At 44.2% G+C, this 25,627-nt stretch overlaps 1 protein-coding gene across 3 annotated transcripts in view; it reads right to left on the reverse strand.

Annotated features, from left to right (window-relative positions):
• LOC101738553 (fibrillin-1) overlaps positions 1 to 25,627 on the reverse strand; it is a 78,951-nt gene that overhangs the window by 18,838 nt on the left and 34,486 nt on the right. Inside the window, exons 3-31 of one of the 3 annotated variants that reach the window (XM_062674589.1) lie at positions 24,063 to 24,145; positions 20,697 to 20,813; positions 19,914 to 20,018; positions 18,158 to 18,265; positions 16,882 to 17,060; positions 16,176 to 16,337; positions 14,781 to 14,868; positions 13,879 to 14,034; positions 13,171 to 13,420; positions 12,616 to 12,753; positions 11,971 to 12,087; positions 11,090 to 11,113; positions 10,897 to 10,963; positions 10,381 to 10,591; positions 9,492 to 9,596; positions 8,753 to 9,012; positions 8,336 to 8,525; positions 7,603 to 7,710; positions 7,362 to 7,531; positions 6,814 to 6,946; positions 4,791 to 4,952; positions 3,925 to 4,259; positions 3,517 to 3,667; positions 2,604 to 2,756; positions 1,539 to 1,719; positions 969 to 1,161; positions 653 to 826; positions 410 to 576; positions 191 to 330 (exon numbers count right to left, since the gene is read on the reverse strand). In XM_062674589.1, the coding sequence (XP_062530573.1) occupies positions 191 to 330; positions 410 to 576; positions 653 to 826; positions 969 to 1,161; positions 1,539 to 1,719; positions 2,604 to 2,756; positions 3,517 to 3,667; positions 3,925 to 4,259; positions 4,791 to 4,952; positions 6,814 to 6,946; positions 7,362 to 7,531; positions 7,603 to 7,710; positions 8,336 to 8,525; positions 8,753 to 9,012; positions 9,492 to 9,596; positions 10,381 to 10,591; positions 10,897 to 10,963; positions 11,090 to 11,113; positions 11,971 to 12,087; positions 12,616 to 12,753; positions 13,171 to 13,420; positions 13,879 to 14,034; positions 14,781 to 14,868; positions 16,176 to 16,337; positions 16,882 to 17,060; positions 18,158 to 18,265; positions 19,914 to 20,018; positions 20,697 to 20,813; positions 24,063 to 24,145 (4,427 nt within the window). Of the gene's footprint in view, positions 1 to 190; positions 331 to 409; positions 577 to 652; positions 827 to 968; positions 1,162 to 1,538; positions 1,720 to 2,603; positions 2,757 to 3,516; positions 3,668 to 3,924; positions 4,260 to 4,790; positions 4,953 to 6,813; positions 6,947 to 7,361; positions 7,532 to 7,602; positions 7,711 to 8,335; positions 8,526 to 8,752; positions 9,013 to 9,491; positions 9,597 to 10,380; positions 10,592 to 10,896; positions 11,114 to 11,970; positions 12,088 to 12,615; positions 12,754 to 13,170; positions 13,421 to 13,878; positions 14,035 to 14,780; positions 14,869 to 16,175; positions 16,338 to 16,881; positions 17,061 to 18,157; positions 18,266 to 19,913; positions 20,019 to 20,696; positions 20,814 to 24,062; positions 24,146 to 25,627 lie in introns of all 3 variants that reach the window. The other 2 variants (XM_038018442.2, XM_038018441.2) reach the window with 2 other exon arrangements.

The following is a 25,627-nucleotide window of genomic DNA, read 5'->3' on the forward strand; positions in this document are numbered from 1 at the left end:
GGGGGATATTGTGTGAGGTTAGAAATCAGCTTAAAATCGGTTTTATTTTTTGCACGAATCGTGTCTATACGATTGTAACAATTTAATGTGGACTTAAGACCTCGATTTTGAACTATAACTTTGAGATCAACTATTGAAAGATTTCGAGGCACATAGGCAGCGCCGCGCGGGAGCAGAGTGCGTCACTTACCCAGACACGAGCGTCCGTCGGCGGCGCGCGTGAAGCCCACGTCGCAGTCGCACTCGTAGCCGCCCGGCGTGTTGCTGCAGTGCCCGTTCTCGCACAGCGTGGGGTCGTTGGCGCACTCATCGATGTCCACGCACGAGTACCTGCACCACGCGTATGCGTTACCACTGACTGCATGTGCACGCGAGCACATACACACAGCAGACCGTTCGGAGCCCGTACCCGTCTCCCTTGTAGCCGGTGTCGCAGAGGCAGCGGAAGGAGCCGTCCGTGTTGGCGCAGGTGGCCCGCGGGTGGCAGCCGCCGTTGTTGGTGAGGCACTCGTCGACGTCCTCGCACGTGGCGCCGTCCCCGCGCCACCCGTCCCGACACCGGCACTGGAACGAGCCCTGACGACAACACCACGAGTTGCTTTACATTTCGGTCACAGCCCTGGCGCGAGGGGGCACTGTGGAGATCACTGACCGGTAGGTTGATGCAGTCGGCGGCGGGGTGGCAGTCGCAGGTGCCCAGCTCGCACTCGTCGTCGTCGGTGCAGGCGGGTCCCTGCTCCGGCTTCACGCTGTACCCATCCGGACACTGGCACACGAACGAGCCGATCGTGTTGTGGCACGACCCGGCACCGCACAGCTCCGGTATCTGAGGATCCACACTCTTCTGTAACTCATCTACACTCATCATAATTATCGTAGATATCAGCTAATTTAGAGTTAATGTAACAATGAATCTTTCATAGATAAACAGGGTGATTAACAGGTACAGAGGGCGTGGAGCGACTCACGTCTGCGCACTCGTCGATGTCCTGGCAGGTGGGCTTGGCGCCGGCGGCCGACGGCACCAGCCCGTCCGTGCAGGTGCAGGTGTAGGAGCCGACCGTGTTGCGGCACTGTCCGCCGCCGCAGGGCCGCGCGCCGCCCGCGCACTCGTCGATGTCGCGGCACGAGCGCCCGTCCGCGCGCAGGTGCCAGCCCTCGCTGCAACGCGCGTCGTCAGATCAGTGTCTGGGGTGACGCCAACACGGATGTGAGCTGCAGGGACTCAATCCCTGACGACCATAAGCGACGGTAACCACCACCACTAAGGCGATAATATAAAAAGGACACATCCGTGAAACACCGTAATGTTATTTGACGATAAATGTTGATAGTCATTCGCAGCTCAACCAGTGACTCTTGGAGTGATGTTCCCAGCAGAACACGTACTCATTTTCAAATTGTAGCTCAATTTTATTAACGGCTTTTAAAACAATACTCGATACGGTATAGACAATTTATGCAAACGTTGACGTGACTGTGACCACCAAAACCAGAGCAGAAAAGCTGTAGGGCTAAAGAGTGAGGTAGTTGCGAACCGGCAGGTGCAGTGGTAGGAGCCGGGCGTGTTGACGCAGGAGTGCTGGCAGCGCGCGGCGTCCTCGGCGCACTCGTCGATGTCGTCGCAGTGCGACTTCACGGTGGACTGCGCGTAGCCCTCGTCGCACACGCACTGGTACGTGCCCATCTGGTTCTCGCACGCGCCGTTGCTGCAGATACCTGCGACCGAACACTTGGCCATGTCACGAATTCTTGACTTTTTTACAACTACAACTATTATTTAGACCAGTCGTCTTACTTAGATCAGTCCAACTTTTGAAGTGGTCGTGGCCTAAAGGATAAGACGTCCGGTGCATTTGTATCTAGCGATGCATCGGTGTACGAATCCCGCAGGCGGGTACAAATTTTTCTAATGAAATACGTACTTAACAAATGTTCACGATTGACTTCCACGGTGAAGGAATAACATCGTGTAATAAAAATTAAACCCGCAAAATTATAATTTGCGTAATTACTGGTGGTAGGACCTTTTGTGCGTCAGCGCGGGTAGGTACCACCACCCTGCCTATTTCTGCCATGAAGCAGTAATGCGTTTTGTTTTGAAAGGTTGGGCAGCCGTTGTAACCATACTGAGGCCTTAGAACTTATATCTCAAGGTGGGTGGCGCATTTACGTCATAGATATCTGTAGGCCTCACTTAACACCAGGTGGGCTGTGAGCTCGTCTACCCATGTAAGCAATAAAAAAAAGACCAGTGGTCGGCAACCATGTCAACCAAAAGAGCCAATTATAGAAGATACACAATTTAATTTTATTCAAAGAGCCATTTTTTTAACATATACCTCTATATTCAAAGTAAAAAATGTTTACTCGTCTCTTACAAGGCAAGATAATATATAATATTTCGTGCCTGGAGTAAACATTTCGCGGAAGAACCATAGTCGAAGAGGCAAAGAGCCGTATGAGGATCGCAAGCCACGGGTTGCCGACCATTAACTTAGACCAATAAAGTAATGCCTGTAAATTCTGCATTCACGTTGACTAAGTTAACCAGATGAAGAGATCACGTAAGAGGCTCAGGCCGCGCGGCAAGTGGCGGGTACCTGAGGTGATGGAGCACTCGTCGATGTCCTTGCAGGAGAGTCTGTCGGGCGCCAGCTCCATGCCGTGGCCGCACTCGCAGCGGAACGAGCCCGCCGTGTTGACGCAGCGGCCGCCGCGACACAACGCGTCGTTGTCCGCGCACTCGTCTATGTCTGCACATGTAACATGCTCGTGCTGTAATCGTCACTATGTTTGTCTCTCTTGTTTTTAGTTTCAGCAGAACAGATGGGCGAGCAAAAGGCTCAGCCAGGAGGGGTGGGATTTGCTAACAGCTGCCCGAACGTCCGAAGGAGACCTAACAACTCAAGAGCATCTGCTTCGCGAATGAATCTACTACAGGATCGGAATCGTGCCTCTTGTTATGTTACGCTGCGCGGTACGTAATCTTGAAAAACAAGGGTGGCCATGATTGTAGTAAATTTAAAACTTGAAATTTGTATCTTATCTTGAAGTAAAGAGTTGACGTGTAATGACTGTTTAGTGAACGTCTCTCAACGGTACAACAGGTATCTTCCACTAAGTACAACTATTGTCGTAAATATTTCTGTAAGCCGGGACTCATATTGTCGACTCATGTATACCAAAAATCAAATCCTACATTTAGCTTACTACCACCACTAGGCTGGTGCCTCATCATCCGATGCACATTAGAGACACAATCAGAGAAATTATTTACTTCTTGAATGAAATTATCCGCATTGGGCGGACACAGGAGATTCAAAAAGACGTAAGCTGTTGTACACTGTGTTTTGCTAGAGAGGGCTCAGTCTGTAGGAGCCTGAATGTGCCCCGCGCACCACCCTGCAGACTAGCATGGTGACCAATCCTACTATATCCAATGGTTTCTTGTGGGTCCCAAAAAGGTGCCCGTATGCCAATTTCAATCGCATCAACATTCCGTTGGCTACTGACCGACACATATCTTGGAGAAGTCGTCCGCCTTGTACCCAGGACGGCAGTGGCAGGTGAAGCTGCCTTCAGTGTTGTGACAGTCGCCGTCACCACACACGCCGTCCACGATCTCACACTCGTTCACGTCCACGCACGTGTGGTTCTTTGAATCCTGAGAAACAATGGATATATAAAGACGTATATAAAAAATTCCCTCCCAACGACAAGGGTGCCTCAAATAGGAGATGTGTCAGAATCACTGGCAATAAGGGCTATCACTTATTAAATATATTAATATGAATATCAATTTTCTGTCCATGCCCATTTGCGATAGATATTAAGGATTTCCAAGATGGAGGAACCGAACAAAGCATGTCGGAGTTCAACAGTCTTAGATATTATAGACGATCAAGCATTTATTGGTCGTACCTTTTCGTATCCAGGGAAACAATCACAAGTGAACCCGCCAAGCAGGTTTCTACAGCGTCCATGGCCGCAGAGTCCAGGGAAAGCTGCACACTCGTTAACTTCCATCTGTCCGGGGATCAGTCCCGGTCCGTTTCCTCCAACGGTTCCGTTCCCCCAGGTATCCCAACCTCCGTCGCTACCATTCTCACCCCACTGTTTCCCATACCCGTCCCCGTTCTCGTCTCCTCCGACCTGTGACCAGATGTCGGTCATGTTGCCGTCGATCGGTCTGTCCCACTGGTTCGGCGGTAGCAGAGTGCCCACTGCTATGCACAGGTTTTGATAGGCATCCGTTCCTAAAAGCGAATGATAACATTATTTTCTAATGCAATATCTTAAATCGCTTGAAAACCAAACATTTCCTTTGCGTACGAAATGTATTCACAAAAACCTATAACAATATGATATGGTAATAAGAAAATTAATTACAAAAATGCTAAATATCAAATTTCTTCCAGCAGACGCGCCAGACAAAGGTTGCCTAGTTCTGCCTCGTTTTAAAGGGACGGTTTGCAATCTGAAGTCTCAAGGTAAGCAGCTATAGTAAGTACTTAACAACTTTACTGGGAGACCTCTTGGGAGTCCGCGCGGGTAGGTACAACCACCCTACCTATTTCTGCCGTGAAGCAGTTATGCGTTCCGGTTTGAAGGGCGGGACAGCCGTTGTAACTATACTGAGATCTTAGAACTTATATCTCAAGGTGGGTGGCGCATTTACGTTGTAGATGTCGATGAGCTCCAGTAACCACTTAACACCAGGTGGGCTGTGCGCTCGTCCACCTATCTAAGCAATAAATAAATAAATAAACTTAACATGGGACAGGTACCTTTCTTAGGGCAGGGCTCGCAGCGCTGGTTCCCCCAGGCCTTGCCCAGGGCTGAACAGCAGCACACGGCCCGCAGCACGTCGGTGGGTAGAGGGCCCGAGCAGCGCCCGCCCGTCATCTCCGTGTAGCAGGACTCGCGCCGCCGGTCCACGCAGCGGTTACCTGCAACCTCACCACTTGCAACACGCACTTACCACTCGAGCGAATATAACGAGCAAGACTAACTAAGCTTACCAAAACACTGAACACGCGGCCACAAACGTGCGTATCCGTTATCTATAATAATATTATAAAGCGGAAGAGTTCTGTTTGTTTGAACGCGCAAATCTCAGGAACTAATGGTCCGATTTGAAAAATTCTTTCAGTGTTAGATAGCCCATTTATTGAGGATAGGCTATTTAACATCACGGTAAGACCAATACAAGTGGAGCGCCAATAAATAATGTTTCAAAATAGGGGCTTAAATAGTCTTTAATTCCTTATCATTCTATAATTCAAAAATATTTTCACTTCCTACATAAATGAAGCGGGGGATAAAATTTAGCGTTATGCCAAAGTAACTATTCCACGGGGATGAAGTCGCGGGCAAAAGCTTGTGTTATTATGAAGGAACAAAGCCAATGTTTATTGCTCGAATTATTAATGCAATGAATATTAGCTGTACTTAGAAATTAAGATCAATACTATAAACATAAAAAAATAGTTCATGTATGTAACAAAAGAGCAAGAACTCTGAAGTATGTGATATGCATTGGTATTATTTTAGAGCTTTCAGACCAATGCCGGATCCAGGGGGAGGGTCATGGGGGTCATGACCACCCCCTGAGCTGGGTCCAGGACTTAGGTGGACCACTAATTGAATATAATGATTTTATTTATATATTTTGTAACCATACAGATTTTATGTAACTACATACCTTCAATATTTAATTAATTTAATATAATAACTTTGTATAATGGCAAACGTTTGGGAACGAACGCATCTAAATTTGACTATGTGACCCCCTCCTGGCGCCAAAGCTGGATCCGCCCTTGTTTCAGACTTCGTGATATTTTATTCTTATCACCAAAAAGTTCACATTAACAAAAAAAAATTGATATTTCAGAAACTATATTGTCATCACAACTACACCATGCCTAAAAAAGATTCGGTTACCCACTTTCTGCATGATCTGATGCTAAATGGTTTTCTAGGACTCTAGACTCTAGGACTCTAGAAGACCAATCAGCATTTATGAAACCTTCCTAAAAACCATTACAGCAACAAATTTATCTGTTCAAAACCCAATTTTGCATAGTTTACAAACTCTAAATTAATCAAAACTCGACAACAATAATCACCCAAATACAGGCAAATGTAGAAATTATTATTTATTGATAACGTAGAATTTAAAAAATTAAACTTTTTTGTACCGTATACGTACTCAACAAATGTTAACGATTGACTTCCACGGTGAAGGAATAACATCGTGTAATAAAAATGAAACCCGCAAAATTATAATTTGCGTAATTACTGGTGGTAGGACCTCTTGGGAGTCCACACGGGTAGGTACCACCACCCCGCCTATTTCCGCCGTGAAGCAGTAATGCGTTTCGGTTCGAAGGGTGGGGTAGCCGTTATAACTATACTGAGACCTTAGAACTTATATCTCGAGGTGGGTGGCGCATTTACGTTGTAGGTGTCTATGGGTTCCAGTAACCACTTAACATCAGGTGGGCTGTGAGCTCGTCCATCCATCTAAGCAATAAAAAAAAAAAAAAAAAAAAAACCATTCTCAATTTAATTTTATCCGTTAATAGCCGTACTCGCCCGCTTCGCTGGGCATTTAAAATAAACATTATTATTTATTGTCATTATTATTAGGGAGTCCAATACTCATATAAATATTAGCCTATCCATTAGTTTCAACTCAATTGGATGCATGGTTCAATAGTTACAACGGAACAACCGTAAAAACCACTGTAGATTTATATAGTAGTATAGATTATGGGATGCCATGTCATTAGTAAAGTGGTGCAGTACCGGTGGAGTCCAGCGTGAGTCCGGGCGGGCAGTCGCAGCGGTAGGAGCCGTCCGTGTTGACGCACGTGCCGCCCGCGCACAGCTCCGCACTCAGCGCGCACTCGTCCACGTCGCGGCACGTGGCGCCGTCCAGCTGCGGACAACCGACACTCGCTCTTATACCCTGCGCATTACGGTCTAGTCTCCATACCTCCATTGGTTCTTAATGAGACCGCAAAAGTCCAATTCATTGAAATGGTCGACCAGACATTAAAAAACGAATTTTTAAATCGGTCGTTTAAATAGTCTTCTTTCTTTTCCACCTTATCCTACTAGGTGGGGTCGGCACAGCTAATTTTTCTCTTCCATTCTCTTCTATCAGCCGTCATCTCAACACTGCCTCCTCTCTCTCTCTCATAGTTATTCACAGCCACCTTCTATGTTTTATTCGGTCGACCTCTTCCCCCTCTACCTTGTACTACCAATTCCATACATCTCCTATTCACATGCATCTTCTCTCTACGCATCACATGTCCATACCACGCTAACGTTGAAATAATGAAAGGTACCTTGGCGAATCCCTTGGGGCAGGGGCAGTGGTCGGGATCGCACGGCGCACAGGGCGAGCCCCAGGCCAGCCCCACGCTGCAGCAGCACTCCTGGCGCAGGAGTAGCTCTGGCGCGGCGGCCTCGCACTGTCCGTCCACCACGCGGCGCCAGCACGAGCCGCGCCGGTTGTCTGCACACACACGGTGGGTGCGTGAGTACAGGGAGGCCACGCGCGAGGCGCCCCCCCGGCGAGCCACTCACCCAGACAACGCTGCGCGGTGGCGTCCAGCACGTAGCCCAGCTCGCACTCGCACTCGAAGCCGCCGTGCGTGTTGATGCAGCGTCCGTTGTCGCACGGGCTCGCCAGCTCTGCACCACGGAACGGAAACTTTACACAGAGATCGATTACCGGCTACGCACTAAATTAATTTTGCTATTTATTCATAATTTATATACAATACTTAGCGTTTAAAAGCCATTTTATTTGTTTTGTTTTGTTTCATTTGAAAAATTAAAAACTACAGTTTCACTTCTAATTAATTATTCTTATGTTAATACAATTTTGTTATTTTACGTTATTACATAATATTCGTAATGTTATGGTTTATATTTAAAGAAGCGTGATCTTAATATTGACCAAAGTCTACTATTAATATTAGGTTATAGCTGTTCTGAATCTCACCAATCTAAACAACCCGCAACGTGCATTCAAATGAATCTTGTAATGATGGTGATGTCAGTGTACCCGGGTCCCTGGTTCGGTTTGAACGAAAGCGGTGCAGTGACAGGGGATCGCGTGTATTAAAATGTATTTACCATAATAACATACGTTTTGAATCTCAAATTGACAACGTGATCATGAATTGTTCATTATACTTAGCAGCAAAGTCGTTACCGTATTATAGTTAGGTACCCATGACGGTCGTGAAGCTAGCAAGCCGCAGGCGGTGGGGGCGATGGGGCAGTGGAGAGTAATAACTATAAAGTGTGTAACCTGTCCTCGTCGGGAAGGTGGGGGGTATGTCGCCGCGCTCATAGTCGGACTCGATGTAATGTGTCTCAGTCTCACCCTCGCACTCGTCGATGTCCCGACACAGCTGCAGCTCGGGCTCGTGGCGCGTGCCCTCGGGACACACGCACGTGAAGCTGCCCGCCGTGTTGCGGCACTGGCCGCCCGCGCAGTACTGCGGACACACGGAGACATGCAGCGGACACGCCCGGGGGACGCGCCGGGGACACACCCAGGGGGCGCCGGGGAGGCACGCCCGGGCCTCGTCTTGTCGGTTCATTCTCACATGATTTTAATGAATGAAACCAAACTAACACAGCGGTTGTATTCACAAATATAAGGTGGAACTGGGCTCGGTCACTATGGGGTCGAGAGCCCCGTCAACAGAGAAGAGTTACTCACGGATTGGTGCATATCGCACTCGTCGATGTCCCGGCACAGTCCGTCCGCGTCTGGATGGTAGCCGGGGTCGCAGATGCATCGGTAGCCGGGCTCCAGGTTCTCGCAGGAGCCGTGCGGGCAGGCGCCGGGCACCGCGGTGCACTCGTTGATGTCGGCGCCGCCGTTGTCCTTGCTGGGTCCCTCGGGGCACAGCACCGCGTACAGCTCGCTGCCCTGCGCCGGGCACGCCTGGCACGACACGCCCCAGCCTAGCTTTAGACCTGCCAATCGGACAGTTAAGTTAAAAAACTACGACCATTTCTCAAGACCATTTAACAATCTCGATAGTTTATTGAGTATGTAGATACTTTTTATATACGTTAACAAAGTCAATTTTTATAACCGTATTCTCAACTATTATTCATTTCGAACCCCAGACACTATCAACATAAAACTCTATAAGTTCTCGATGCAAAACTAATTAAATATTCCATTCGGTGATTAATATCATATATGAAGGAGCAAACGAACAAAACAACAACTATCTACACTATTAATCAGTACACTAAGGTCACCATTTGTCTTTTCTTGCACAGTACTGGTGCTTCAATATTACTTTATATGCATTAGAATGCTATTTGTAGAACCCCCGAAGACAACGTCACGACTCCACCGACTGGTCGATTTTTTTTTGTTTAGGCAAGGCAAGGGCAATAAGAAAGCGTCACCAGCCCGCGGACTGGTCGATCCTGGTTGCTACCTTTAGTGGCGCTGCAGCAGCACTGCGACCTGGTGACCGCGTTCTGTCCCGGCCCCGTGCAGTGGCCCTCTTCGTATTTCTCGTAACATAAGTCTTGAACCTCATCTGTTGCACAAAAACATTCGAGTCAATTAAGCTATTCCTAAAAACGGATCTACAATTCTGACTTCAGCTTACTGGCCTTAAACAGTGACCAGAAGTAATGCGTTTTATAAGTTTGAACGTCTCGTTGTCAGGAAATGTGAGATGTAATATTTATTACATTACACTATCGTTCTTCATGTGTTCTTCATAGGTGTCTGTCATTTTAGGCAAGAATTCTGACAAACACTATTCGCGACAAGCGATAGTAACTTCGGACGAGACATACAACGAAGAGTCTTCCACTGGTTTAAGTTTTTTTTATTGCATAGATGGGTGGGCGAGCTCACAGCCCACCTGGTGTTGAGTGGTTACTGGAGCCCATAGACATCTACAACGTAAATACCGCCACCAACCTTGAGATATGAGTTCTAAGGTCTCAGTATAGTTACAACGACTGCCGCACCCTTCAAACCAAAACGCATTACTGCTTCACGGCAGAAATAGACAGGGTGGTTACCTACCACCAGTAAATTAGTATATTACGTGAGATTAGTATATTCTATCGGCTGGTCACATATGTCGCAGAACCGATAACCGTTGGGGTAGACGTGCTCTGGAGTGGAGACCGCGAATCGGCAAACGTAATGTAGGACGCCCTCCTGCTAGATGGAGCGACGACCTGCGTGAGGCAGCTGGAAATGACTGGATGCGTAGAACCGAAGATCGGGTTCAGTGGCGAGGTTTGGGGGAGGCCTATGTTCAGCAGTGGACTGCCGCAGGCTGATGATGATGTTGGGGCACCGACCTAGACACGTCCTGCCGTCGTTGCTGAGCGTGAAGCCGGGCAGGCACTCGCAGCGGAAGGAGCCGGGCGTGTTGTGGCAGCGGCCGTTGCGGCAGACGCGCTGCTCCTCGCACTCGTCCACGTCCACGCAGGCGCCGCGGGTGGCGGTGGGCCGGTACCCCGCTTCGCACACGCATTGGAACGAGCCCTCGCTGTTCACGCAGCGCCCGCCCTAAAGACACAAGCACCGGCTCACCAAACGTTTGAAGCTAATTATTAAAGGGGTCATAAATGTACTTTAACTCCATTCAAAACAGAAATGCGAATATTCTCTACAACTGAGACATTTATATTAGTATGTAACATCTCAATATATTATTGTTGTGATAAAATGCGTGAACCAAAACTATAAAAAGCTTTGTTCGAATCCAACTGAAAATTCACCAAACATTTGAAGTGGACACTTTGTTTGTTTCGTGCTGCAATCGGGAATCGGGAATCCACCCAACATAAATAAGTTAAAAGAAGCGGTCAGACCTTGCACATGGAGTCGGCGGCGCACTCGTCCACGTCGGCGCAGTAGCCGGCCGCTGTGGGGGCGAAGCCGGGCTCGCACAGGCACGTGTAGGAGCCGGCGGTGTTGCGACAGCGGCCGCGGCGGCACACGCGCGGGTTGTCGCGGCACTCGTCCACGTCGCGGCACAGCGCGCCCTCCGAGCCCGACTCGTACCCGGGCTTGCAGATGCACTCGAACCTGTACCCGACGCAGCGTTAGCGACTAGGTTACAAGCTACCGAAACGATCATGGATCAAATGGTCGCCTGGAGTTCACTCCGATATGAACAAACGAAAATGATGTCATTATGATAATTCGTATAGATCTCTGATAGGTCTTCCGATAGGTCTCACAAGACTGAATATTGGGTGTGATGTTTTTTTTTTATTATTGAAAGATGGTGGCCCGGAGACCTTTCCAGTTTCACCGGGACAGATGGGCGAGCAAAGGCTCAGCCAGCGCAAAGGCTCAGCCTGCAAAGGAAGGCCCTGTGGCGCAACGGATAACGCGTCTGGCTAAGGGTACGATGTTTTAGGTACGACAATTATGACGGAATGACGATAGTGACTAAGTACATTTCCACATGTGCGACGCCTTGTTGGAGTTTGATTGGTTGTTGCTGGTGACATTAATACCAATACCTTAGACAACCCTCATTGCTTGTGTCTGTTGGTTGAACACGGTTTGTTACCAGCAGTAACGGTACCAACCAGATTAAAGTCGTATTATGCTTTCAAGGACGTGCGAAGTTCTAATTTTGTCTTCCTGGTGCTATACCATCGTGAGCCTAACAATGAAGAAGATGGCAACACAAGCCGTGTTCGATTTATTATTGGCTATGTTACCACTGAACCAAATACACTGCAAGCGATACTTTGGGCACATTTAGTTATGTGTTTTAGGGATCTACATATATGGTGATTTAATACGTAACGTAAATAAATATACAATTCAATCATGTCTTCGCTTTTAACACTAAACCCCCAACAATTATTTTTCAACATCGAAATAAGATCTTTGAGTGAATAAATTCGGAGTGAAACAGAAGTACCTACCCTCCATCTATATTCTTGCAGATTCCGTTGGTGCACATTCCTCCGTTGGTCATCTCACATTCGTTCTTGTCGCTGCATCTCAAACCGTTTTCAACGGGGTCGAAGCCCGGAGGACACCTGGAAAAAAAAACGTGTTGTAAAGCTATTGCGTAGCATTTTTTATCAACTTATGCAATTATAATTAGACAATAATAATTTAATATTAAAACAATAATAAAATAAGACCACGCTATATTTATAAACATTAACTGTCCCTTTCACGCGAGCGAGAAATGGGCACACTTTTCATGATGCGCATGCAGTGCGACATCACGCCGCGCGCTTATTCACAAACAATACACAAGCGCAACGTGTGAATGTGTTGAACGCGAGCTATATGGTAGGTGGAGTGGGGGGTGTAAGGTTTTATTTTTGTTACGGAATTTCTTGATTCGGTCGCCGTGCTCAAAGCCCGCGATAAAAGCTATGCAACAGCTTAAAACTCTTTCAATTTACTTTCCATAATGTTCTAATTTTTTCCCTCAGGCTTCCCAGAAATCGTTAAATCTATTATGGGCGCGAAAAATGGGGGGGGAAGCGAGGGCGGGTCGCTAGTATTATTATAAATAGTTATTTGCGCACGGCCCGTATCCCCCGGCGGGTTACCTGCACTCGAAGTCCCCCGGTCGGTTGATGCACGTCCCCCCCTTGCAGTACTCGAGGGCGCACTCGTCGATGTCGATGCAGACGCGGTTCCCGTCGATCTCTGCCACCTCCGCGCCGGCCCAGCACTCGCAGGTGTACCTGCAACGGTACCTCTCGTTGTGACGTCATCGATAGTGCCGCTAGTGCCGCGGGGCACGTAAGGAGCCGCGTAAGTGAAACGGAACAGATTTTTAAAATTAAAGTAGTTGATATCGATGTTGCCTTGCCAAAGGTACCTACTGATGGTAGGACGTCTTGTAAGTGCCTATTTCAGCATAATGCGTTTCGGTTTGAAGGATGGGGTAATCGTTGTACTGTTAGAAGTGAGACCTTAGAACTCGTGTCTCAAGGTGGGTGACGGTATTTACGTTGTATATGTCTATGAGCTCTGGTAACCACTTAAAACCAGGTGGACCGTGAGAGTGTCCACCCATCTAAGCTATAAAAAAAATCAACTTCACTATGCTCTCGCGCAGTATTGTCGAATGGTACGTAATTAATGTTAAATAATCTCACCCGACATCCTTATCAATACAATTTCCCAATCCGCAGATACCGTTTCTTAGCATGCACTCGTTGATCTTCGCTATGGATGGAGGCGCGAATGTTCCTCCTCCGCCGTCACCATCTTCTCCGCCTCCAGATGAGCCTCCCCCTTCCCCACCCTGTCCTCCCCCACCAATGCCACCACCTCCACCTCCTCCTGTCACGTTCCTCCTCCAGTTCGGAGGGATAGCACCACCACCACACAGATGCGTCCATTCAGCTGTCAAATAAAATTAATAAATTACATTTTAAAATATGAAGCTTGATAAGGCAGCACGAGTGCTCACGCACGCACACGGCGTATCACAGCTAGAATACCCGACATCATTCTGGGTGCCGTAAACATTTGCCTAGATAAAACCTTTTGCTTTCGAACACGATTTATTTAGAGCCTTTGCTTTACTTCACAGCAATTTGGTGTTTTGTACCGACCCAGTTTGTAGTTTGTAGAGACCTTAGAACTTATATCTCAAGGTGGGTGGCGCATTTGCGTTGTAGATGTCTATGGGTTCCAGTAACCACTTAACGCCAGGTCCACCCATCTAAGCAATAAAAGCAATATCAAAAAAAAATATAAAAAAAATTAATAAGGCAAAATAATGTGTTGAAATTGCGTGGTAATCAATAAGCATCTAATGAGTGAGTATTGACACAGTGAGAGGGAGTATGGACACGTACTGGCGCCGCGCGGCGGGCACGGCGTGCAGAGGTCGCCCCAGGCGCGGCCCATGTTGTACCCGCAGCAGCAGTCGCGGTTGGACAGCGCCACCGGCAGCCGGTCCGCGCACTCACCCGTCTCGCTCAGGTACGCGTAGCAGCTGCCCACTCGCCCGTCTGGAACATTCCCATTATACCCCTTTCATCTCGAACTTTCTGGACTGGTGTTATAAAAGTTTTACTTTGCCTATATAGTGTGTATTCGGATGGACCGATCACCGAACTCGTCGATTACGACGAATACCACGTTTTCATACCCGATCCTGTAGACCGAATGGTAAACAGTCGACGTCGCCCTATACACGTCATTACGGATCCTCCCGATCCATTAACGGTGCTTTTAGGTACCACAATCACCGGTCACCGTCCTCGTTGAACCCGTCGCTTGCTAACCCCCATGGGCTAGTTCGCTCGTCGAGCCCAGCGACGTAGACACACAGTCCTCTGAGTTTCTCGCCGGATCTTCTCAGTGGGTCGCGATTCCGATGCGGTGATAGATTCTGCGAAGCACTGCTCTTGCTAGGACTAATGTTAGCCAATTCTCTCAGGTTGAGCCCGTGAGCTCGCCTACCCGTCTGGGCGTAGCTGGAATAGTCACTTATGCTACTAGCAAATAGGAAAAAACCGGATGTTGGTAAGCGTGTAATAATAGTGGCTTATTAACCCTTTACTGTATATGACAGTGAAATCGCAAGTCAATACTACTGGCGAGTTTCAAAAATAAAAAATTACTCCTAAGCATTCTAAAGTAGCGACCATTGTGTCAAGCTGTTGTTATTGTATCTCCTATTATACGGATCTTAGTGCTGAAGCAATAAGGACGTTTTTTTGCAGAACAAGAAATCAATGTATAAAAATCATACCAATACAGAATTTCTTGTCAGGACTAGGAATGAAGTGGGGGTTGCAAAGACAGTAGTAATCTCCTTCCGTGTTCACACATTTGCCATTCTGAAATAAACGAAAAACATATCATATTATTATGTCTTTATTCTTTTTATTTTTTCGTAGATGAGTAAAGGACGTCACAAACAACATGATGGTAAGTGATTACACTAAGACCTACAGACACCATGATCAGAGACATGACTTCGAAATCACAGGTAGGCAGCTGATTGGCTCTGCCCCTGGCATTGCTGAAGTCCATGGGGGACGGTAACCACTCAGCGTGGGCCACTCAGGTGGGCCGTATGCTCGTCTGCCTAAAAGGGCAATAAAAAAAACAGTTGTATTGTATAACAGGAATTCCACCCTTCAAACCGGAACGCAGCAGAACATTCATGTTGCTGGTACCTTTCCTTAGAATATGCCCCACCGTACGTATCTGCTTGGCGACCGCAGTAAGCTAAACTAATACTCAGAAAACGCTGCTACCCAGTCTCTAGTGAATTCCTTTGTTGTTTCTTACGACACCCGCAACAAGTGGTCCAACGTTGTTCTATGCCACCACACAGCTGCTGATAATTAAATTCCGAACTTTGATTCCGTGTTTTCCTGTTCGATTCCTGACTTAACATGCCCATTGAGGCATACCATATATCGTTATAATACTGCTTAGGTTTACATATAAAATGTTGACAAATAAGTACAATTACTAAATACCATGTTTCTACCATGATCTTTGTTTGTCTCGACTGTATCCTATCGGTAGAGTCGACGCTGCATATACTTTTCTATCACTTTTTTACACTTACAACCTACATTCTTTCTTTCCTTTACAGTCTTCTAGTAATATATCATTACTATACCTACATTTTACAATTTCACTACTAAATTTTTTGGTCCACCTTCACAATCTATCAACTCATACGAGGTACTACTTTTACATGATTTGAGTATAATATTGTTACGCCGGTAAGAGTCACACCATCTATCGCCGTATAGCCGAAACGAATATCAAAGGAACTCGTAACGTCGAGACGTCGTAACGAGAAACATCGAGAAGTACAACGCCATCTATTGTCAGATAGCCGAAATACACAATACTCGACTTGTGTGGAATATTCTCGATAATTCTAGGGATGTCGTATCGACTATAAAAGCGTTGCAGAGGTGGCACGAGTCAGTTAGTAATCGGAACTAATCGAAGCGAAACAGCGAACGGATCACCTGAAGCGAAGCGGAAGAAGCGAATTGAGAATTTTAAAGTGTTGTAAAGTTTTTCAAGTGTTCTAAATGCTAATACAGTTTTTAATTTTTACTCCGGTAGAATTTTATTTATCCCGAACCCCAGCTCGTAACATATATAGTGAACTTACAGGACAAATATCGGGATCCTCGCATTCGTCGATGTCTTCGCAGTTGTTGGAGAGGGGATGCCGGCGCTGTCCTGGCGGACATTCGCATGAGAATGACCCTATGGAGTTGATGCAACGGCCCCCTGAACACAAGCCCGGTACAGCTGCGCACTCGTCTATGTCCTGAAAGATAATTATTTACAATTTAATGTTTCATCTTCTTAAATGCTGTATTATATTATAATTGTAGGGAACAGCAAGTACGGACGCACAGACCATTGTTGATGGAATTTGAAGTCGTCGTGGCCTAAAGGATAACGTTCGGTGCATTCATGCACCGGTGTTCGAATTCCGCTAGCGGGTACCAACTATTCCAATGAAATACGTAGGTACATAACAAATGTTTCCGATTGTCTTTCACGATGAAGGAATAACATCGTGTAATAAAAACCAAGCCCGTAATTACTGGTGGTTAATTTGCGTAATTACCACCACCCTGCCTATTTCTGCCGTGAAGCAGTAATTCGTTTCGGTTCGAAGGGTGGGGCAGCTGTTCTACTTTAAAAAAACTAAGACCTTACAACTCATGTCTCGAGGTGGGTGGCGGCATTTACTTTGTAGATGTCCATGGGCTCCGTTAGCTACTTAACACCAGGTGCACCGTGAGATCGTCCACCCATCTAAGCAATAAATAGAAAAACGGTGTACAGCTCAGGTTACTACACACCTGGCACTCCTTGGTAGCGAGGTTCCGCAGGTGTCCCACTGGACAGTCGAGGTCGGAGCACCTCTCGCAGGGGTGTCCCCAGGCGCGGCCGACCGTGGCACAGCAGAGCTGCCGCGTACATACCACGCCCTCCAGCGCGCCCGTGCACAGCGCGCCACGCGTCTCCGTGTAGCACGGACCTGGGACAACAACTCTGATCAGAGCCACGAGCCATTACCTTGGATACATGAACGCTTTATCTCAACCTTCAGCAATGCGTAGGTCGCACAGCGGAGAACATTCTGCCCGTTTATTTCGGCATATGCCCCGAAATGAAAAGGTGTTTTCGGTAAGTAAGTAGTGTTGAATTTATTACCACTATACTGAAATGCCCTAATGGCATAAAAAACGAGCCAGAAGTAGGGCGGTATGCTCTACCTCCAGCAGTCGCCGCCTTGTGATTAAGTAGGCGTATTCTACTCCAACCATACACGGGTCGCTCTATACCCCGCCTTCCATAAGACGAATATCCGAGTGTGTGAGCGGAAGCAGGAGGATCGGCATATAGCAGAAGTATTTATGAACGCTATGTGTGGTACTCCATCTTACTTCCAAGGAGGTATTTCAAGGACCAGCGCTCGCCGTCCTTCAAGTATCAGAAGGGCACAGTTGGGGTTGGGATGTTGCAAATTTTGGAAAACCATTTAGCATGGGGCACTATAAATATATTAATGGAAGCTGAGACACGGCTATATAAAAGGGAGGAGAGGAGAGATCACCACACCACTGCATCAACGAACGCCCCCACGAGAAGAAAGAAGAGAGAAGAAGAAAGAAAGGAAAAAGGAAGAACGAAGAGAAGAGAAGAGTAAGACAAACTACAAAGCCAAATTCTCGATTCGACCCACACAACAAAACTCGACCCACTCAAGAATCGTACCAGCAACCTCATCACCCCTGCCTCGTCAGGCAGGGAGTCCAAGCCCGGGCAGAGGGGATTGCCTCGAGGCCCGATCTGTGCCTCCGCAAGGGGACACGAAGACCCAACGACGAGACACGGCCAATGAAATTATGCCCTCGATGATAGAAGAATGATTTTCTCGGCGTGAAAAATAACAAAGTGAATTCCACTGATACCATTCACGATTTTTTTGGTCTTAAAGCCACTAGTTGAGCAGACTATCGCTGATTTCAATGCTCTGTTAAATAATAGGCATGATATTATACTTAGGTCGAATAAGATTTGCATAAGGCTGAACCTAAAAAAAAATTAAGTATTAAAGACTCAGCATCATACCTGTTCTCCTATCGATCTCGCATCTCGGACCGGAGAGACCGTGGAAACACACGCATCTGTCCGGCGCAATACAGCGGCCGCCGTGCAAACATGGCTCCTTACATATCGCTGTCAACAATCATAATTATTAATAATGGTATCATAAAAACTTTCGATAGAATAACAGCGGTACAGATTACCGAGGGCAATATGGTATTCTGCCGTGAAGCAGTAATGCGTTTCGGTTTGAAGGGTGGGGCAACCGTTGTAACTATACTTTAGACCGTAGAACCTTTTTTTTTTGAATTTGAAAGAATTTTAGATTATAATAATAAAATATATTAATTATAAATAAATTAGAATTTGAAATGAGTATAAAATGGCTTTGGTGTTTCGGCAACTATTTATAGCTGCTAAAGCTTCTTGATAAAGTCTGAGTCTATAAAATAAAAAGTTGAACGATCGCTTTGGACAACTCTATGACATTAAAAACTTTATTACGTTTTGGCTATAAAATAATAATAATAATTTAATAATAATTTATTTATTAACCATGATACATTTACACATAACAGTTTGCTAAAAACTCTCCACACTAGGCACTGCCTGTCTCGTGGAGAGTTTTTTTTACAGGAGTATCTTAAAACTAGTAATAACTAGTAATAACTGCGTATTACATTTTAATTTTTTTTATTGCTTAGATGGGTGGACGAGCTCACAGCCCACCTAGAGTTAAGCGGTTGCTGGAGTCCATGGACATCACAACGAAAATTCAGCCACCGACCTTGAGACACGATTCGAAGTCTCAGTTATATTGCATATAAGCTAACCGATATTTCATACCGGAACGAATAACTGTTTTGTGCAGAAGTAGGCAGGATGGAGGTAGGTACTACTTACTCATGCGTTAACAAATTGTTCACCATTTAACACAATTATGTAAAGGTAGCTCTACTACCGGTTCGAAAATAACCGCACTCCGTGAAGTAAACTCAATCATAAATTAGAGTGGCATTATATAGCATAGAATTATATATTATCAGAATTATAATTAGGATTATTTTACATAGAATTATAGAATTACATAGACATGGAATTATATATTATTTGTATGAATTATATATTATTATTATTAATCCATGGACTACACATGTACTCGTGGTAGGACGTCTTGTGAGTCCGCATGTGTAGGTATCACCACCCTGTCTATTTCTGCCGTGAAACAGTAATGCGTTTCGCTTTAAAGGGCGGGGCAGCTGTTGTACTGTTACAAGTGAGACCTTAGAACTCATGTCTCAAGGTGGGTGGCGGCATTTACGTTGTAGATGTCTATGGGCTCCGGTAACCACTCAACACCAGGTGGGCAGTGAGCTCGTCCACCCATCTAAAATATCAATAATAATAAAAAAATGCGGATAGGAACGAAGTTCCTTATTATAAAAATATTAATTTTAAGTTCTATTCAAGGTATAAAGAAAATAAAACTGGAGGTTTCGCAACAACCCACGGTCATTCGGTAACGTGCGAACTTATTGTGGTACACTTCATTCGCGGTTGTTTGCATAAGGGTTAGTGTATTGCGCAAACGAACGCTCTGAGATCGTGGTCAATGAATGATAAAAAAATATGTTATTTTTTGTACGTTATTACAAAGTTAAATCGTACACTGTGTGCATTACTAATAAAAATCTTACGTTACGGATGTTTTTTCCCGGGTAGGGTACCCCTCCGCATCGTCCCATATGGAACTTCGTTCCAAAAATTAAAAATTACTCACGTTCTGTGCAGAACTCCCCGCTCCAGCCGGGAGCACAGGCGCATGTGCCGTTCGTACACGTGCCCCCGTTCATACAGATACGTCGACAACCGCCTTGTGTCCTCACTAAACAAGCATCATTTACATATTTATATTCATTTGTATACGAACAAATTAAGCAGGCCGGATGCAGGCAACATTGGAGGAAGCTGGTGCAAAAACCGGACCAAGGTGGTCACGACCCTCAGTAGTGAGGAAGCGATGAAGAAGAAGAAGTATACGAACGCTTCAACGGACTTTTTAACGGGATTGTAAGTTATTTAATATCCACAATCGAGTGTTTCGTTTTGTGAAACTTCAAAACTAAGGAAACTGAATAAAATCGCTCGAAATAACTATGTATTCGGATTCTTCGAAAAATTCCATTGATGTCTTAACAATTTTACGGAGTAAATTCTTGAAAATTATTAATTTTACTTATTTAAATTTTCGACTGAACGACGATTCCTTGCTACGGGAATGCAGTATGAGATGAATGCTTAAAAAATATTTAATTTCACACCAGCAATGGCTTCCACATCATTTGCCTAAATATAAAAAACAAATGGAACCATCAAAGCTAATTTTTAATTTTCCACATGATATATTTAACACATTCTAAAATATTTAGATTTTAATTATTAGGTCGAATCAGTTTATGTAGTGATCTAAATAAAAAGAAATATCATTAAAGGAATAATTATTACAAATGCATTAGATACCAAAAAACGAGATGTATATTTATTAAAACTGAACTGAATTTACCTGGATAAGGGTATAAACCGCCATTCCCACAGGAAGGCGCCTCGACTCCTCCTGGACATCGACAGATGTTCGGAGCTATACAAGCACCTGGCGAGCCGCAGTCTGGTCGGCATAGTGCTGTTGGACACAGTAAAAATATCTCAAACAATGTCATTTTATACTAATCATGGAACAATGTTTTTAATACGCTTTTATTAGCTTCAGACGTATGTTAGTATGTAACGGAATCTTTGAACATGATTTTGACCCCCTTCAAAACATCGGATTAACTCGAAACTTGGTATACCTATTAAGGACCGATGACAATGAAATTATTATAAAAAAAAAAGATAAAAAAAAAGAGATTAAACTAAAAAAATTAAAAAAAAATTATAGTTTAAAAAACTAACAAAATACGTTTTTGTAGAAAATCCAACTAAAAATAGAAAATATTAATAATTTTGAATTAAAAATAGTGTAAGAAAAAATGATTTTATTGTATTTTGTTCGTTTTTTGAAACTTTTTTTTTTTCACTATCAATACACTGGTAGTTATAGACTACGAAAACTGTGGAGTCTCCAAAACATGGCAAAACTCAATATACAGCGTGTAAAATAATAATACACTAAAACAGCCGGCCTTATTTAATGATGAAGACTTCGCACCATTATAGAACAAGCCATAAAACAGCTATTACATTTAAATGCCGATAAAATCGTATCGAATTTTACACGTTGTCATAAAATTTATAGGTTTTAAGATCGCGCATGATGTACTTTAACCAAATGATTGATTCAAGGATATTCTTAAGTTTTCTTAAATTTTTACTATATTCAGATGAACCTATAGTGACAATACTCTATCAGAAAGATCACCAAAGGACTCGGATACATTAACCAACTGGCATCATGGTCAGTCCAGAGCCGTTGCTAGATATTAGCCTTCCCCTAGATTTGCCACAAGATGTTATAAGCCTATACAGAATCAAGGTGGGGAAATGAAACATCAGTGGGAAAGGGGCCTGCGCTGCCTCCTGTCCTTATTGAGTTGATCGTAATTTATCTGCAAAATGAGTTGTGTGTCTTAATCATTTGTTAACTCTAAATATTAAGAACATTACTTTCCCGTCCGGATTTCTATATCGAGCCGCAATAAGTAGCCAAGAGTGTTATAATATTGTCAGCCCCATTGACACACATATAACAATTTTGGTTTTATTCGTTATTGAGCACTCACAGACATCAGAATGTGAATACCGACATCCACTTTGAGACATGAGGTCTGAGTCTCAGTTTTATAATATAACGGCTGCTTCACGGCAGGAACAGGACAGCTGATGATAGATAGCTCATAGCCCGATTTCGAAGCGGTCATCGGAGCGAAAAGAAAGATGATCGGTACTAGACGGGTACTTTTTTTTTAACTCTGTGGAATCCATTTACGGATACCCGGTCTAGGGGGGTAACGGACCGGGTTATGTCGGACTCCGGCGCCTCCGGAGAGAAAGAGGGGGAGAAGAGAAGGGCCGAGGTCCTTCACCTCCCCCAATTTCTCACAGGAGACTACGCCTTGAAAAAGGCGCGCGAAGCACTTGCCCCGCAGAACGACTACCGACTAAACCCCATCGAGCTCCACCACACCGACTACACGAAACTTACGGTACCGCGGTGCGCGCCGAAAGTCTCGCCTTAGGCGGTACCCGTACTAATGTTAAGACGGGATCTCATCCCCGGGAAAATCACGTAGAACCTCGTGTCGGGAGACACACCGTGAGCGGCGCACAGGAGCCACCTTGCACCGCTTCACCACCGGACCAACAGTAGAGTGCCGGACGCCCCCGCACCCGGCACTCGATAGTCCCTACGAGGGCTGAGCGGCGGCCTCTCACACGCGCCGTCCACCCCGCACGTCACACGTTCAAGGAGTAATAGCGCTAAAGCTTTCGTTACGTAGTCTCATATGTGGGCTCGTAAAGTCAAATGTTCATGTAAATTCTAATACCAATACACTAGGCAATAAATTGATACCGCGCTATTAAGTACCTAGCTTTATTTTTTATGCCTCTCAAATAGAATATCGCCGGTTCTAAATTATCCATGTAGCATTGTGTTTTTAGTTTCTCTACACAAAATCATAATTACGCGTTACGTAAAGCTATTTTTGGTTTTTTTTGAAGTGAAACTTCCTTATCGGCGTTGGAAAAAAATTTACCGTCACATTTTTCGGTTACGCGTCACTTTTTTCCGTTACGCGCCATCTGTTTTGTATTCATGTCTATGATAATAAAATCCTTTTGTTTAAACTTTATCTAATTTAACTTTTTGAAGTGAAACTTCTTTATCGGCGTTGGAAAAAAATTTACCGTCACATTTTTCGGTTACGCGTCACATTTTTCCGTTACGCGCCATCTGTTTTGTATTCATGTCTATGATAATAAAATCCTTTTGTTTAAACTTTATCTAATTTAACTTTTTTGTATTCATGTCTATGATAATAAAATCCTTTTGTTTAAACTTTATCTAATTTAACTTTATTTAACCAATTTCTAGAAAGTTGCATGTAGATCATTTTTCGAAAAATAAGGCCATAAACAAGTTTCACTTCTTACGTGTGTACACTAGTACACGCACACATTTTTTTTGTATTCATGTCTATGATAATAAAATCCTTTTGTTTAAACTTTATCTAATTTAACTTTATTTAACCAATTTCTAGAAAGTTGCATGTAGATCATTTTTCGAAAAATAAGGCCATAAACAAGTTTCACTTCTTACGTGTGTACACTAGTACACGCACACATTTTTTTGAAGTGAAACTTCCTTATCGGCGTTGGAAAAAAATTTACCGTCACATTTTTCGGTTACGCGTCACTTTTTTCCGTTACGCGCCATCTGTTTTGTATTCATGTCTATGATAATAAAATCCTTTTGTTTAAACTTTATCTAATTTAACTTTTTTGTATTCATGTCTATGATAATAAAATCCTTTTGTTTAAACTTTATCTAATTTAACTTTATTTAACCAATTTCTAGAAAGTTGCATGTAGATCATTTTTCGAAAAATAAGGCCATAAAGAAGTTTCACTTCTTACGTGTGTACACTAGTACACGCACACATTTTTTTTTAATTACCACAATTTTGGAAGAAAACAAAATTAGCTGAGCAACATAAGCGAACGGCTTTTTATAACTTTTAATGCTTTTGCTCCCGTAGCTCGAGGAATAGAGAAAAGTACCCAGGGCACAACAAGGTTACGACGTGACGTAACTGTCTGTTTGTTTATTGGTCTTGGATCGAAACGACCGAACAGATGTGTTGATTTGTTTGGCTTTCTTGCCTAACATTAAAAACTGGACGACCAGTCGATGAGATAATAGGGTACTCACGGACGATACACAGCAATGAATTAGGTCTGGATGTCCACCCGGGACAGCAATGCGTGCTGTTACGGCTCCGGCATACGTGTGAACTGAAACAATAACAATGTTATAAGTAAAATAAATACAAAGGCACACAGACTGTGGGGTAAAACTGGTAGGACCGCTTGTGAGTCCGCGCGGGTAGGTACCACCACCCTGCCTATTTCTGCCGTGAAGCAGTAATGCGTCTCGGTTTGAAGGGCAGGGCAGCCGTTGTAACTATACTTGAGACCTTAGAACTTATATCTCAAGGTGGGTGGCGCATTTACGTTGTAGATGTCTATGGGCTCCAGTAACCACGTAACACGAGGTGGGTTGTAAGCTCTTCCACCCATCTAAGCAATAAAAAAAGGACTATTTCATTATCATCAAGATGGACAGCCAAAAGAGCTCACGGCCTATCTGGACGTGACGTTGGGGGATCGGATTTTATTATATCTCTAGCCACGTTCTCTAGGTTCGAATTCCGGTCAAATAAGACTCAATTTCTTGATACCCATAACACATTAGAATATTCTGACTTAGTAACACTGAATGTGGAATATTTTATTATTTCAAGGGATTTAGTAAACCAGGACAGTAAAACAATTTGCATTGTTTAAAAAGTCAAATTTCAGTCGCAGTACATCGTCAATTGATAATATTAACAAAAATGTGTGCGTGTACTAGTGTACACACGTAAGAAGTGAAACTTGTTTATGGCCTTATTTTTCGAAAAATGATCTACATGCAACTTTCTAGAAATTGGTTAAATAAAGTTAAATTAGATAAAGTTTAAACAAAAGGATTTTATTATCATAGACATGAATACAAAAAAGTTAAATTAGATAAAGTTTAAACAAAAGGATTTTATTATCATAGACATGAATACAAAACAGATGGCGCGTAACGGAAAAAAGTGACGCGTAACCGAAAAATGTGACGGTAAATTTTTTTCCAACGCCGATAAGGAAGTTTCACTTCAATAAATTGGTAAATAAGTTATAAAGACATAATTAGCCAAATACTGGGACTTAGGATGTATTGTGAGCAGACACCTGTCTAATTTAAGTCTCTAATTTTGTCGCTAAGTTATCGTGTAGATGAAATGCAAACACAAAACATCTACAGTTAATAGCAACTAAAAACCTCGATAGTTAGTTCTTTCTGTGGCGAAAGTAATACAAATGTCAACACCTAATAATGTTATGGTAAAATATGTGGTACTTAGACCAAGTAATAGTAGGTTGTGTATTTCTGAAAATAATTTCCTTTCTATCTCCCCGCACGCCCCTATTTGGTATAAGCAACGCAAGAAAAACAGGCGAATTAAAAAGACAAAACATTATTAACATTACCTACAAAAGTAACTTCATTTTATTTTGACATATGTCAACGTGATCATTGATCAAAGACCGCCCACGTGTTCAATCTCGTCCATGTGTCATCCACGAGACCATTCAACAAACATAATGACGAAGGTCGCGACCACCATCATTCATGGGGAGCTTTGTATAGATTCTGGTACACATGTCTGACAATTTGATAAATCT

The sequence above is a fragment of the Bombyx mori genome, chromosome 21 (assembly GCF_030269925.1).
Source record: "Bombyx mori chromosome 21, ASM3026992v2".
NCBI classification, from domain to species: Eukaryota; Metazoa; Arthropoda; class Insecta; order Lepidoptera; family Bombycidae; genus Bombyx; species Bombyx mori.